General features: G+C 43.4%; 1 protein-coding gene across 1 annotated transcript in view; it reads left to right on the top strand.

The window, feature by feature from the left end:
- Positions 1-14221, top strand: part of LOC115124676 (ephrin-A4-like) — a 123309-nt gene extending 109088 nt beyond the window's left edge. Inside the window, exons 4-5 of the mRNA XM_065007009.1 lie at positions 11632-11658; positions 11774-14221. Coding sequence (XP_064863081.1) covers positions 11632-11658; positions 11774-11868 — 122 coding nt within the window. The 3' untranslated portion in view covers positions 11869-14221. The remainder of the gene's footprint in view (positions 1-11631; positions 11659-11773) is intronic.
- Positions 14222-15608: the final 1387 nt, after the last annotated feature.

The raw sequence follows: 15608 nt of genomic DNA, 5'->3' as shown, positions 1-15608 counted from the left end.
ATTACAAATGTCATATTATATATATACGATGTTTTAACAATGTACAAATGGTTAAAGGACACAAGATAAAATAAATAAGCATAAATATGGGTTGTATTTACAATGGTGTTTGTTCTTCACTGGTTGCCCTTTTCTCGTGGCAACAGGTCACAAATCTTGCTGCTCCTCTCGCTCTCTCTCTGCCTCTCTCTCTCTCTCTCTCTCTCTCTCTCTCTCTCTCTGCCTCTGTCTGCATGTCCATTAGTGGTTGTTTAGTGCAGCTGTTGTTGTGCTCCCTGCAGCAACGCCTCACTCTCTCGCTGGTTCCTTCCTGTAGAGATTCCCTTTTATCTGACAGCCAGCATGGCAGTGTGGCACATACAGTGTGTGTGAGGACACAGCGATGGCCGTTCCCATCCTTTAGCCACAGTCTCTCTCTGGCTGCTCTGGATGCTTTCAACTCTCCCTCTACAGCTCTCTCTACAACTGTCTCTACGACTGTCTCTATCTCTACAACTGTCTCTACGACTGTCTCTATCTCTACGACTGTCTCTACAGCTGTCTCTACGACTGTCTCTATCTCTACCTCTATCTCTACGATTGTCTCTATCTCTACCTCTATCTCTACAGCTGTCTCTACGACGGTCTCTATCTCTACGACTGTCTCTGACTGTCTCTTTCTCTACAACTATCTCTACCTCTATCTCTGACTGTCTCTACGACTGTCTCTATCTCTACCTCTACGACTGTCTCTACGACTGTCTCTGTCTCTACGATTGTCTCTGTCTCTACGACTGTCTCTACGACTGTCTCTATCTCTACGACTGTCTCTACGACTTGTCTCTATCTCTACGACTGTCTCTACGACTTGTCTCTATCTCTACGACTGTCTCTATGACTGTCTCTATGACTGTCTCTACGACTGTCTCTACGACTGTCTCTACGGCTATCTCTATCTCAACGACTGTCTCTACAGCTGTCTCTTTCTCTATGACGGTATCTTTCTCTACGACGGTCTCTTGTCCCTTTCTCTACAGCTGTCTCTTTCTCTACGACTGTCTCTACGGCTATCTCTACGACTGTCTCTACGGCTATCTCTACCTCTATCTCTACAATTGTCTCTACAGCTGTCTCTACGACGGTCTCTACGACTGTCTATCTCTACATCTATCTCTACAATTGTCTCTACAGCTGTCTCTACTACTGTCTCTACGACTGTCTCTACGACTGTCTCTTTCTCTACGACGGTCTCTACCTCTATCTCTATGACTGTCTCTATGGCTATCTCTACCTCTATCTCTACAATTGTCTCTACAGCTGTCTCTACGACTGTCTCTACGACTGTCTCTATCTCTACCTCTATCTCTATGACTGTCTCTACAGCTGTCTCTACGACTGTCTCTATCTCTATGACTGTCTCTATCTCTATGACTGTCTCTATGACTGTCTCTATCTCTATGACTGTCTCTACGACTGTCTCTTTCTCTACGACGGTCTCTACGACTGTCTCTTTCTCTACGGCGGTCTCTTTCTCTACGGCGGTCTCTTTCTCTACGGCGGTCTCTTTCTCTACGGCGGTCTCTTTCTCTACGACTGTCTCTTTCTCTACGACTGTCTCTTTCTCTTTCTCTATGGCTGTCTCTACGACTGTCTCTTTCTCTACGACGGTCTCTATGACTGTCTGTCTCTTTCTCTACGGCGGTCTCTTTCTCTACGGCGGTCTCTGTCTCTACGACTGTCTCTATCTCTACGACTGTCTCTATCTCTACGACTGTCTCTATCTCTACGACTGTCTCTATCTCTACGACTGTCTCTACGACTGTCTCTGTCTCAACGACTGTCTCTACAGCTGTCTCTACGACTGTCTCTATCTCTACCTCTATCTCTACGATTGTCTCTACTGCTGTCTCTACGACGGTTTCTACGACTGTCTATCTCTACCTCTATCTCTACAATTGTCTCTACAGCTGTCTCTACTACTGTCTCTATGACTGTCTCTCTTTCTCTACGACGGTCTGTCTCTTTCTCTATTGCTGTCTCTGTCTCTTTCTCTACGACTGTCTCTACGACTGTCTCTACTGCTATCTCTATCTCTACGACTGTCTCTACGACTGTCTCTACGGCTATCTCTATGACTGTCTCTACGACTGTCTCTTTCTCTATCTCTATCTCTACGATTGTCTCTACAGCTGTCTCTACGACGGTCTCTACGGCTATCTCTACCTCTATCTCTACATCTATCTCTACGACTGTCTCTATCTCTACGACTGTCTCTACGACTGTCTGTCTCTTTCTCCACGACGGTATCTTTCTCTACGACGGTCTCTTGTCCCTTTCTCTACAACTGTCTCTACGACTGTCTCTATCTCTATCTCTATGACTGTCTCTACAGCTGTCTCTACGACTCTCTATCTCTACGACTGTCTCTACGACTGTCTCTTTCTCTACAACTATCTCTACCTCTATCTCTATGACTGTCTCTACGGCTATCTCTACCTCTACGACGGTCTCTACAGCTGTCTCTATCTCTACGACTGTCTCTACGACTGTCTCTTTCTCTACGACGGTCTCTTTCTCTACGACGGTCTCTTTCTCTACGACGGTCTCTTTCTCTACGACGGTCTCTTTCTCTACGACGCTCTTTCTCTATGACGCTCTTTCTCTAAGACGCTCTCTTTCTCTACGACGGTCTCTTTCTCTAAGACGGTCTCTTTCTCTAAGACGGTCTCTTTCTCTAAGACGGTCTCTTTCTCTAAGACGGTCTCTTTCTCTAAGACGGTCTCTTTCTCTAAGACGCTCTCTTTCTCTACGACGGTCTCTTTCTCTACGACGGTCTCTGTCTCTACGACGGTCTCTGTCTCTACGACGGTCTCTGTCTCTACGACGGTCTCTTTCTCTACGACGGTCTCTCTCTACGACGGTCTTTCTCTACGGCGGTCTTTCTCTACGGCGGTCTCTTTCTCTACGGCGGTCTCTTTCTGTACGACGCTCTCTTTCTCTACGACGCTCTCTTTCTCTACGACGCTCTCTTTCTCTACGACGCTCTCTTTCTCTACGACGCTCTCTTTCTCTACGACGCTCTCTTTCTCTACGACGGCCTCTTTCTCTACGACGCTCTCTTTCTCTACGACGGCCTCTTTCTCTACGGCGCTCTCTTTCTCTACGGCGCTCTCTTTCTCTACGGCGGCCTCTTTCTCTACGGCGCTCTCTTTCTCTACGGCGCTCTCTTTCTCTACGGCGCTCTCTTTCTCTACGGCGCTCTCTTTCTCTACGGCGCTCTCTTTCTCTACGACGCTCTCTTTCTCTACGACGCTCTCTTTCTCTACGACGCTCTTTCTCTACGACGCTCTCTTTCTGTACGACGCTCTCTTTCTCTACGACGCTCTCTTTCTGTACGGCGCTCTCTTTCTCTACGGCGCTCTCTTTCTCTACGGCGGCCTCTTTCTGTACGACGCTCTCTTTCTCTACGACGCTCTCTTTTTCTACGGCTGTCTCTTTTTCTACGACGGTCTCTTTCTCTACGACGCTCTCTCTCTCTACGGCTTTCTCTTTCTCTACGACGCTCTCTTTCTCTACGACGCTCTCTTTCTCTACGGCAGTCTCTGTCTCTTTCTCTACGACTGTCTCTTTCTCTACGACTGTCTCTTTCTCTACGACGGTCTCTTTCTCTAAGACGGTCTCTTTCTCTACGGCGGTCTCTTTCTCTACGACGGTCTCTTTCTCTACGGCGGTCTCTTTCTCTACGGCGGTCTCTTTCTCTACGACGGTCTCTTTCTCTACGGAGGTCTCTTTCTCTACGGAGGTCTCTTTCTCTACGGAGGTCTCTTTCTCTACGACGCTCTCTTTCTCTACGACGGTCTCTGTCTCTTTCTCTACGGAGGTCTCTGTCTCTTTCTCTACGGAGGTCTCTTTCTCTACGACGTTCTCTTTCTCTACGGAGGTCTCTTTCTCTACGACGCTCTCTTTCTCTACGGAGGTCTCTTTCTCTACGACGCTCTCTTTCTCTACGGAGGTCTCTTTCTCTACGACGCTCTCTTTCTCTACGACGGCCTCTTTCTCTACGACGGTCTCTGTCTCTTTCTCTACGGAGGTCTCTTTCTCTACGACGTTCTCTTTCTGTACGACGGCCTCTTTCTCTACGACGGTCTCTTTCTCTACGACGGTCTCTTTCTCTACGACGGTCTCTTTCTCTACGACGGTCTCTTTCTCTACGGCGGTCTCTGTCTCTTTCTCTACGGAGGTCTCTTTCTCTACGACGGTCTCTTTTTCTACGACTGTCTCTTTTTCTACGGCGGTCGCTTTCTCTACGACTGTCTCTGTCTCTACGACTGTCTCTGTCTCTGCGGCGGTCTCTGTCTCTACGATGGTCTCTGTCTCCACGACTGTCTCTGTCTCTGCGGCGGTCTCTGTCTCTACGACGGTCTCTGTCTCCACGACGGTCTCTGTCTCTTTCTCTACGGAGGTCTCTTTCTCTACGACGTTCTCTTTCTGTACGACGGCCTCTTTCTCTACGACGGTCTCTTTCTCTACGACGGTCTCTTTCTCTACGACGGTCTCTTTCTCTACGGCGGTCTCTGTCTCTTTCTCTGCGGCGGTCTCTGTCTCTACGATGGTCTCTGTCTCCACGACGGTCTCTGTCTCTACGACTGTCTCTTTCTCTACAACGGTCTCTACTGCTGTCTCTACGACGGTTTCTACGACTGTCTATCTCTACCTCTATCTCTACAATTGTCTCTACAGCTGTCTCTACTACTGTCTCTATGACTGTCTCTCTTTCTCTACGACGGTCTCTGTCTCTTTCTCTATGGCTGTCTCTGTCTCTTTCTCTACGACGGTCTCTACGACTGTCTCTACGACTGTCTCTATCTCTACGACTGTCTCTACGACTGTCTCTACTGCTATCTCTATCTCTACGACTGTCTCTACGACTGTCTCTACAGCTGTCTCTACGACGGTCTCTACGGCTATCTCTACCTCTATCTCTACATCTATCTCTATGACCGTCTCTATCTCTACGACTGTCTCTACGACTGTCTGTCTCTTTCTCCACGACGGTATCTTTCTCTACGACGGTCTCTTGTCCCTTTCTCTACAACTGTCTCGACGACTGTCTCTATCTCTACAATTGTCTCTACAGCTGTCTCTAACGACTGTCTCTATCTCTACCTCTATCTCTATGACTGTCTCTACAGCTGTCTCTACGACTCTCTATCTCTACGACTGTCTCTACGACTGTCTCTTTCTCTACAACTATCTCTACCTCTATCTCTATGACTGTCTCTACGGCTATCTCTACCTCTACCTCTACGACTGTCTCTACGACTGTCTCTACGACGGTCTCTACGACGGTCTCTACGACGGTCTCTACGACGGACGGTCTCTACGACGGTCTCTACGACGGTCTCTTTCTCTACGACGCTCTTTCTCTACGACGGTCTCTTTCTCTACGACGCTCTCTTTCTCTACGACGGTCTCTGTCTCTACGACTGTCTCTTTCTCTACAACGGTCTCTACTGCTGTCTCTACGACGGTTTCTACGACTGTCTATCTCTACCTCTATCTCTACAATTGTCTCTACAGCTGTCTCTACTACTGTCTCTATGACTGTCTCTCTTTCTCTACGACGGTCTCTGTCTCTTTCTCTATGGCTGTCTCTGTCTCTTTCTCTACGACGGTCTCTACGACTGTCTCTACGACTGTCTCTATCTCTACGACTGTCTCTACGACTGTCTCTACTGCTATCTCTATCTCTACGACTGTCTCTACGACTGTCTCTACAGCTGTCTCTACGACGGTCTCTACGGCTATCTCTACCTCTATCTCTACATCTATCTCTATGACCGTCTCTATCTCTACGACTGTCTCTACGACTGTCTGTCTCTTTCTCCACGACGGTATCTTTCTCTACGACGGTCTCTTGTCCCTTTCTCTACAACTGTCTCGACGACTGTCTCTATCTCTACAATTGTCTCTACAGCTGTCTCTAACGACTGTCTCTATCTCTACCTCTATCTCTATGACTGTCTCTACAGCTGTCTCTACGACTCTCTATCTCTACGACTGTCTCTACGACTGTCTCTTTCTCTACAACTATCTCTACCTCTATCTCTATGACTGTCTCTACGGCTATCTCTACCTCTACCTCTACGACTGTCTCTACGACTGTCTCTACGACGGTCTCTACGACGGTCTCTACGACGGACGGTCTCTACGACGGTCTCTACGACGGTCTCTTTCTCTACGACGCTCTTTCTCTACGACGGTCTCTTTCTCTACGACGCTCTCTTTCTCTACGACGGTCTCTTTCTCTACGGCGGTCTCTTTCTCTACGACGGTCTCTTTCTATACGACGGCCTCTTTCTCTACGGCGGTCTCTTTCTCTACGACGGTCTCTTTCTATACGACGGTCTCTTTCTATACGGCGGTCTCTTTCTCTACGGCGGTCTCTGTCTCTTTCTCTACGGCGGTCTCTTTCTCTACGGAGGTCTCTTTCTCTACGGAGGTCTCTTTCTCTACGACGGTCTCTTTCTCTACGGTGGTCTCTGTCTCTTTCTCTACGGCGGTCTCTGTCTCTTTCTCTACGGCTGTCTCTACGACTGTCTCTGTCTCTGCGGCGGTCTCTGTCTCTACGATGGTCTCTGTCTCTGCGACGGTCTCTTTCTCTACGACGGTCTCGCTCTCTGCAACGGTCTCTACAACAGTCTCGCTCTCTGCAAGGTCTCGCTATCCTGTCTTTTTCAAACAACAAACCGTGCTCTGAATGTACTTTTCAGGTGGCGATTCCCTTTAGTTGGGGACGAGCACTCACAAACACACACACGGGGATCTGAAGGACAGAGCAGTGACAGAGGGTCCATCAGGTACACTGTCATTGTACCAAGGTCACCCAGCACTCTGTGGTGGCATCCTCTTCTCTCCTGTGTCATTGTGTGTGTGTTTATCCACTCAAATTAACCAGCACTCTCCTGTGTGCGTGTGTCACAGGCCAACTTTTTCTCTAACTGAAATTAACTTAAACAGCTGTAAAGAGAGCACGGCAGGTAGGACACAGTTGCACGTGGCACAGGAAGCTCCTAAGGTCTGTGCTGGGATTAATTAGTCACTTTATCTATGTTCCTCTCTCCCTGTTGGTGTCTATTTATTGAATTCAATCCTCTTTGGATATCTTGGTTCTGCAGACTGCTGAATGACATTGTAAATGAACAGAAAGTCTAACTTTGACTCTACAGTAAATTTGACACTACTGAAGTGTCCCGGTGAAAAGTGTCCCCTACCCACCCCAGTAGAGTGTCACGGGAAAAAAGCCCCCTTCCCCAATTCTGCTGTGCTAGAACAGTGTTGTATCAGACGCAACCTTCAAAATCCGCATCACTAGAGTGGTGTCACGCTGAAACTGCTCCCCCTGCTGCTCCGCCTTTCCCCCTCAATCTTCCGCTATCTTCCTCTACTTACCTTTCAATGAAGACAACTTCTCCAAACACGAAGTCTGCTGTTGTTCCCCACCCTCCTCTCTCATTCTCTTTCCTTCTCTCTCTTTCCCGCTGTGTGAAGCCATTATAGACCTTCTACTCTCTCTAATTGATTTTCCCTTTCTCCTACTCTCCTCTTTTTCTCCCTCCCTCTCTCCCCTGCTGTGAACAGTCCATCGTGGTCATTTCAGGTTCCCTTCTCCGGTCTTTCACTTCTTTTGCGCTTTTTTCCAACTTTTTTTTCTTTTTCTATTTTGAATACCTTTGTGCCCCCTGCCCACCCTTCCGAACACACACACACTCGCTCACACACACACTCGCTCACACACACACTCGCTCACACACACACTCGCTCACACACACCGCTCGTCTACCTCTCTCTCCGACTCCCAGCACAACACTGAAGGACTAACTTTGACCAACTTCCTACCGTGATTAGATTTCTATTTTTCGGCGAGCAGGTTTGGAATGTTTTCCGCCCAGGAAGATGGCTTCCTACCTCTAGTCACTGTGTTTCTAAAATGGCGGCGCGGGGCAGGAGAGGTGGAGTCACGGAATGGTGTCTCTCTGCAGTTCTCTGTCTGGAGACACACATGCATGCTCACACTCACACAGTGGGTCTCTCTCTGCAGTGCTTTCCTGAGATGCATGCGACCACGGCAGCCATTTTGGGGTAGAGCTGGCCGTGACCAATACAGAACAGTTATCTACAGCATGTATGTAGTCATTCACGCATGTAGTCATTCACGCATGTAGTCATTCACGCGTGTAGTCATTCACGCGTGTAGTCATTCACGCGTGTAGTCATTCACGCGTGTAGTCATTCACGCATGTAGTCATTCACGCATGTAGTCATTCACGCATGTAGTCATTCACGCATGTAGTCATTCACACATGTAGTCATTCACACAAATTTACCTAATCATATACAACAGCAATAATTTGGTATTTCCACCATTTAGATGCATTTTGAGTAGTTAAAAAGCTTTTTATTTCTCCTCATTTTAACATTCTGCCATAAAGAACAGAACGTATGTTCAACTTAATATCTCAAGAGGCCAAATAAAGTATCCGGGTTGACCACTTCATCTTAAATCAGACATAAATCCCCTTGTGACATGGGGAATGTAAGCTTGTTCTGTACCACAGGGAAGCGCAAATGAATGTAAGCTTGTTCCGTACCACAGGGAAGGGCAAATGAATGTAAGCTTGTTCCGTACCACAGGGAAGGGCAAATGAATGTAAGCTTGTTCTGTACCACAGGGAAGGGCAAATGAATGTAAGCTTGTTCTGTACCACAGGGAAGGGCAAATGAATGTAAGCTTGTTCTGTACCACAGGGAAGGGCAATTGAATGTAAGCTTCACAAAATAATGGAATTGTGAAAATGTGTCTTGCCTATGTATCTCTGGGTAACAGGGTTGATGTGTTGTGCTCCACCTGCTCAGTTTTCCACCACAAAACACCAGAAAATGGCCGAAGGAGTAGAACCAGCTCACCTGCTTTTACACCAGGATTTTACTATTAATGTTCAATATCTCTATTTAAAAAGGAATAGTTTCACCAGCATCTTATTATAATATTAAAAAGAGTTCAGTTCACGTAACAGGATTGACCTTAAAATGAGGGACAGGTTTATTTATTTTTTTACCTTAAAATGAATCACTTAAATATTCATCTTAAATGACTTTGTTAAAGCAACAAAATAACTAGGGCCTTACAATGATGGTGAAAATTGAGATATGTTGGGATTAAGTGGGTTGAAATCTTCCTAGAATTCAGAGGATGCACAGAGGGACACGTTAAAATGCTGAATGTTGGTACTTTAGTCTTTGTTAAAGGTGATCGCTCCTCTATTTCCTGGTTGCTAAAATTCTAATTCAATATCTTTTCCATAACCAAAAATATTGTGTTTTCAGCTGTTTGAAGCAGCAAAACAGAAAGTTAAAGATTCAAAGAAGTAACATAAGAACCTAGAACAGATCTACCGCTTTGTAGACTTGCTTTCAATGAGAGTGACAGATCTGTAACTCGCATTTCTATGTGACTTTGGTTGGGTCACCCAAAAAGTGCCATATTGCAGCTTTAATATAAAGATCTGATTTATTGAATTTTCTATGTGGACTATATTAATGGACACTTCAGTTAATATATCCGGCTTTTAATATTCAATATTTGTGCAGAATTTCTGCTTGAAATATCAAAGGGATGAAAAGGCACTAATCCCGTAGAACGATCTATTCATTATCAGTGAACAAAAAAATATATGACGTTTTTCAATTATTTTACGTATATATATATATATTTTTAGCATTGACGATTCAACATTTAATTGTTTATGCAGACTGAGTGTTCTTCTTGAAACGGCAGTATAGTTTGGTAAAGTATTACGTTTAATAAACCGTTATAATCACGCAGAGTCATTTTAAAGTCAGCTATTGATGTAGGCATTAGGTCAATGCGTACATTTCAAAATCACTTAATGCTCTTTAATTGATTAATTTAGTCTTTGAGTATGCATTTGTTTGTTGCCTTTGATGTAAATAGTTTATGTTCTGTTGATTGTATTTGGAGAATTACCTGATAAAACCTCTGCTTTATTTGAGCTGTTTTTATCCACTCAATGTGGACATGAAAGATTGGATTAATAGAACCCTGCAACTTTTAGTTTATTGTTTTATAATTATTAACTAATGTTACAAAACAGAATAAGGAACAGAAGTGATGTGTTCTGTAACTTTCATAGTTTTGATGCTTTGGACACAAAATGCCTTTTTCACATTTTCTTCTGCTTAACGTTAGTGCTCACACACATACACACACATACACACACACACACACACACACACACACACAGTGAGAGGCCCGATCACAGCATGTAATTTAATGCTTCGTTAACTCTTCCATAGTTATTTCTTCAGAATATGAGAGGTTTGTTAAGCCCCTCCCTCATCAACATGGAAGCCTATTTGACTTGTAGTACAACCCTGACTATAGACATAACAGAATATAACACCTATAGATACCTTAGTCAAGCCCTAATAACACACACACACACACACACAGAAAATGATCTCCAAGCTAAGCATTCGATCAGTGAGCCATCTTGTGAAAAACACGTCTTAGACATCAGGGTTCTGCTGATGTACACAATTCATTGTAGGAAAACAGTCAACTGCATAACAGTTTCATTACAACGATCTCCTGCACATTTTCTGCTATTTTCTTCCTAGACCTTTCCCCTGTTCTCTCCCTTCACTATCAGCCTTACTTTTCTACTTCTTTTTGCTTTTTCTGGTCTTGTAGCATTCTCTCCCACCTCTCTCTTGCCCCTCTCCACCTTGCTTTGCCCTCCAGCACCCATCCCACCCCTCTCTAACTCCCTCGTTCCTCCTCCCTCTCCCTCCAGTCCTCAATGATTTCCTTTTAGTCAGCCCCCCTGCTGAGAGACACCCAGACACAAACACCCCTCCCTCCTCCACCTCTCTTTCTCTCCCTCTCTCCGCCTGACCTTCTTACAATCTTTCCTTCCCTCCCTTCTTTTCTCCGTCTGTTTTTCTCCCAGGTCTTTTCCAACTCCACCCTTTCATTTCCTCTCCTGTTTCTCTCTGTCATTCTGAATTTAGTTGCCTTCTTTCTTTTTCTCTTTTCCCTTTCTCTCTTATTCTTAATCACTCTCTTATTCTTAATCACTCTCTTATTCTTAATCACTCTCTTATTCTTAATCACTCTCTTATTCTTAATCACTCTCTTATTCTTAATCACTCTCTTATTCTTAATCACTCTCTTATTCTTAATCACTCTCTTATTCTTATTCTTTCTTATATTCTTAATCTTTCTCTCTTATTCTTAATCTCTCTCTTATTCCTCATCTCTCTCTCATTTCTCTCTCTCCTTTCTCCTTGCCTCGACATTATCTTCCTCCTGACTCACTTTCTTCGCTTGTTTTCCATTCAACCTTTAAGAAAATTTGCATTGGGGACATATTTTAGGGTTGCGCAGTCAGTAGTCATTTTTCATGGCATTTGGCTGTGAGTTATGGTAAATACCCTCCCCTAGTCATTTTTCTGTTGTTTTTTTTGTTTCAGGCAAGTAATGCTGTAGTTTTTGGGAAACTTGAAAATTACTTGAATAATGAACTTTATTTTTATGTCCTGCTCTCTCCTTTTCTTCCCTTCGCTTAGCAACCAAAGGGTCCAAGCAGGAACAAGGTGAGATACAACTGTGTGTGTGTGTGTGTGTGTGTGTTCGTTCATGTGGTATGCTACGCATGCACAGGATGTTCTTTGGTATTGATGAACTGCTAATTCTCTGGCTCTCTCTCAGGTACTCCAGCTCTTCACAGTGATGTGTGTTCAATGAGGACAGTTCCTCTTTCTCTCCTCCTCCTCATCCCACTGTTGAACTTCCTCTCTATCTAACATCTCTCTATTCAAGCTGACCTCCTGAGTATCTACCATGCCCACTGTAGATGGCCTGCCTCACCCACTCAGTCCCTACTTTAAACTATCCACACCTCATAGGGAGGTCAAGTCTTCATTTCAGACACTAAAATGACTGCAATAGGGTAGACTTCAACACTACACACACTCCAACTACACACACTCCAACACATCACCTCTGTCTTTTCTGGGGTGGCATTAATCTTTCTCTTCTTGGCCTCCTCTTTTCTCTCTGTCCACTCTCTCCTCTCGTTCCCCCTCTTCCATCCCTCGCTCCTGACTAACCTCCCTCTGAAACAGACTGACACTAATCTTTCTCTTCTTGGCCTCCTCTTTTCTCTCTGTCCACTCTCTCCTCTCGTTCCCCCTCTTCCATCCCTCGCTCCTGACTAAGCTCCCTCTGAAACAGACTGACACTAATCTACCATCAAAGCTCTCATTCTTCATTTCCCACCTTTATCCACTCCATCCTGTAGACTCCATCTGTGTCGTCTCTCTCTTCCTCTCTCTCTCCCTTCCTCTCTCTCTCTCTCTCTCTCTCTGTGTCTCTCTCTCTCTGTGTGTGTGAACATAATGTGCCAGCTGAGCCAAAGTGGACCATCCAGACTTTGTTCTGTTAAATTACTACGGAGAGGACCAGACTTGGAGTTGACTGGCTGTCAGAGTTGACTGCTTCTGAACACAACCATGTTTTTGAGTTGACCTCATTGGATTTGAAAGTCATTGTTTTCTAGACGAAAAACAACTCTTTTTTTTGTATCCATTGTGGGACCAACTGTTAAACACAGTAACACTAAACGTTGATACAACTTAATTTAAAAAGTTAACCATTGACGACACTGCCTAAACCAGGATATGCTGTGTGAGTGGAACCCTGGGAATGATGAACTAGAATATTGTGACTGTTCTGCTACGCCCTCTACTGGGATCATACTGGTTAGACTGGTCCAACTGTTCTGTAACACCTGACACTATGGGATTGGAGAATAGACCCTGCTACTCTGTGGTCTTCATCTGACCATATCTGGAATTAACTGGACTGTGTCTGGTGGTTTACCTCTGTCTTAAAAGGCAATCAAAAGGAATTGTGGGAAACACACTGAGGGTACTTCCTCACTTCACCTCACACGCACCGAACCACATCGGCTGATTGACAGATGCTCCTCGCCAACCAGGTGTGCAGGTACAGTATTTAGACTGTCTGCTGAGCACTTAACCAGGCGAGGACCTCTACCTATGAGAAGAAGCCAAAGCTGGTGTTTGTTTGAATAGAGGTTTTTGTTTTAGTGCAGTAAAAATTCTGCTTTAGGTGTTTCAGTTAAATGTTGATGTTTTGTAGAGGTCCTGTAATGTTGGCATCCATTTTGATTATTTGAAACATCCTGAAAAAAATCTACATTTTTACATGGCTGAACTTTTTTTATACAAATGTTTACAGGTCTAGATTTAGATTGCTGTTGTTTATAGTGCTATCAAGAATAACTAAAGCACTTTAGTACAGGGTTACCCTGTATTTTTCTTTGTTATAAAACATACATTTTTATAATCTTTTCCTTAAACAAATAGCATTTAAAAAATGCCATTTTATTATCAAAGCAATTTAAATGAATTAATTTTATTTCGATTGTTTCATATATTTTATCTGTTGGTTAGATATGACATTTTTGAATTTATTACTTCAATGCAATTTCATGTTCCAATCACAAAAGTAATATATCACTAAAGTTAATTTACAGCAGAAGTGTTACAAATATCACCAACCTAGCAAACATGCATGTTTCCTTTTCAAAAGTGAAACTGAAATTATTAACTGAAATTATTCTAATTTCTAATAGTGTATATTTAATTAAATGTATAATTCTGATTAGTTTCTTACCTTAATCCAACATAATTAATCATTCTTAAATACAGGCTTTTCTGGGCTGTAGTTTTTCCCACATTCTAATGTTGTCTTTGGTCACAGCATTTAGAAAACAATGTTTTCCTTCAGAATAAATATGTTGACTATTAGTTATGCCTGTAAGCACTTACTCAGAGAGATGAGTTTGTAGTATTACTTTACACACACTTTTGGATATCAATATGCTTCAATGACAGTTAAATATTTTGTTCTAGTCTATGCAGGTTATTCAGGAATGTAATGATTATTCCAGGGGTTTGAACACTGATGTCTGGAACCTTGTTGTATAAAGCTGGTGCTCCCAGATTGAGTTTTTTTTGTTTTCACATTTTAGTGAAGTATGTAGCATCTTCTATGAAGAGCGAACTGCAAACTGAGCCCATTTATACAAGGTGAGATGACAAAATAAAGATGATTGCAATAAGACTGAAATGTCGTATCTTTGCTATTTGTGGTTTTTCACGGTTTATTTGTCTTCCTTTTTGTTTCTTTATTTTACTACAGGAAGTTCTATAATCAAGACGAATTTAGACAGTGTATATACACACACACATACACACACACACACACACACACATACACACACACACACACACATACACACACACACATACATACACACACACACACACACATACAAATACACACCTTTATTTATGGAATACAAAACATATGTTCAATGCACAGGAGTATGTTTGTTGTGAGACCTCTGAGGCTTCAGATGACCTTGTGGTTTGAAAGGCCATTGTAACCTGAGAAAACCTATGGCATATTGATCTGAGTTTATATTTGATGTACAGTCGGCAGAACCCCGATAAGACCAACACATTGCATACTCCTGGGAGTACTCCTTCATACATCAGAGCTCATACAGTATATGTACAGTAGTTATTTTTATTCCTATCAAGACCGATGAATACAGTAATATCAGCATTTGTTTAAGGTCCACTTACATCTAAATAACCTATGTTTGTGCAGTTGGGCCACGACCATTAGACCTGATGACATGTTTCTGTACCTGAGCTTAGCTTGCTAATGTCGCCATGACATCACTTACAAGCGTGATCAGGGATTTCTGTTGGAGAAACCGTTTTTGCCTATCTTTGGCCTATATGTTTGAAAAAACATTTATGTAGGTTTTAAATTATAGCCCCAGACATCCAATATCCCTGGATATGATGGCTAATGTCTCTTATTTCATGGTTTATAATCTCATCTGATTTGTATTTATTATGGATCCCCATTAGTTCCTTCCAAGGCAGCAGCTACTCTTCCTGGGGTCCAGCAACATTAATGCTGTTATATACAATTAATCAATAAGGCCCAAGGAGGTGTAGTATATGGCCAATATACCACAGCTAAGGGCTGTTATTAGGCACGACGCAACGCAGAGCCCTTAGCTGTGGTATATTGGCCATATACCACAAACCAAAGAGGTGCCTTACTGATATTATAAACTGGTTACTAATGTAATTTTATTATTTTATTTTATTTCACCTTTATTTAACCAGGTAGGCAAGTTGAGAACAAGTTCTCATTTACAATTGCGACCTGGCCAAGATAAAGCAAAGCAGTTCGACACATACAACAACACAGAGTTGCACATGGGGTAAAACAAACATAGTCAATAATACAGTATAAACAAGTCTATATACGATGTGAGCAAATGAGGTGAGATAAGGGAGGTAAAGGCAAAAAAAAAAGGCCATTATGGCAAAGTAAATACAATATAGCAAGTAAAACACTGGAATGGAAGATTTGCAGTGGAAGAATGTGCAAAGTAGAAATAAAAATAATGGGGTGCAAAGGAGCAAAATAA

Source organism: Oncorhynchus nerka, linkage group LG3 (genome assembly GCF_034236695.1).
Source record: "Oncorhynchus nerka isolate Pitt River linkage group LG3, Oner_Uvic_2.0, whole genome shotgun sequence".
Taxonomy (NCBI): domain Eukaryota; kingdom Metazoa; phylum Chordata; class Actinopteri; order Salmoniformes; family Salmonidae; genus Oncorhynchus; species Oncorhynchus nerka.
This window is presented reverse-complemented; position numbering and strand designations above follow the sequence as displayed.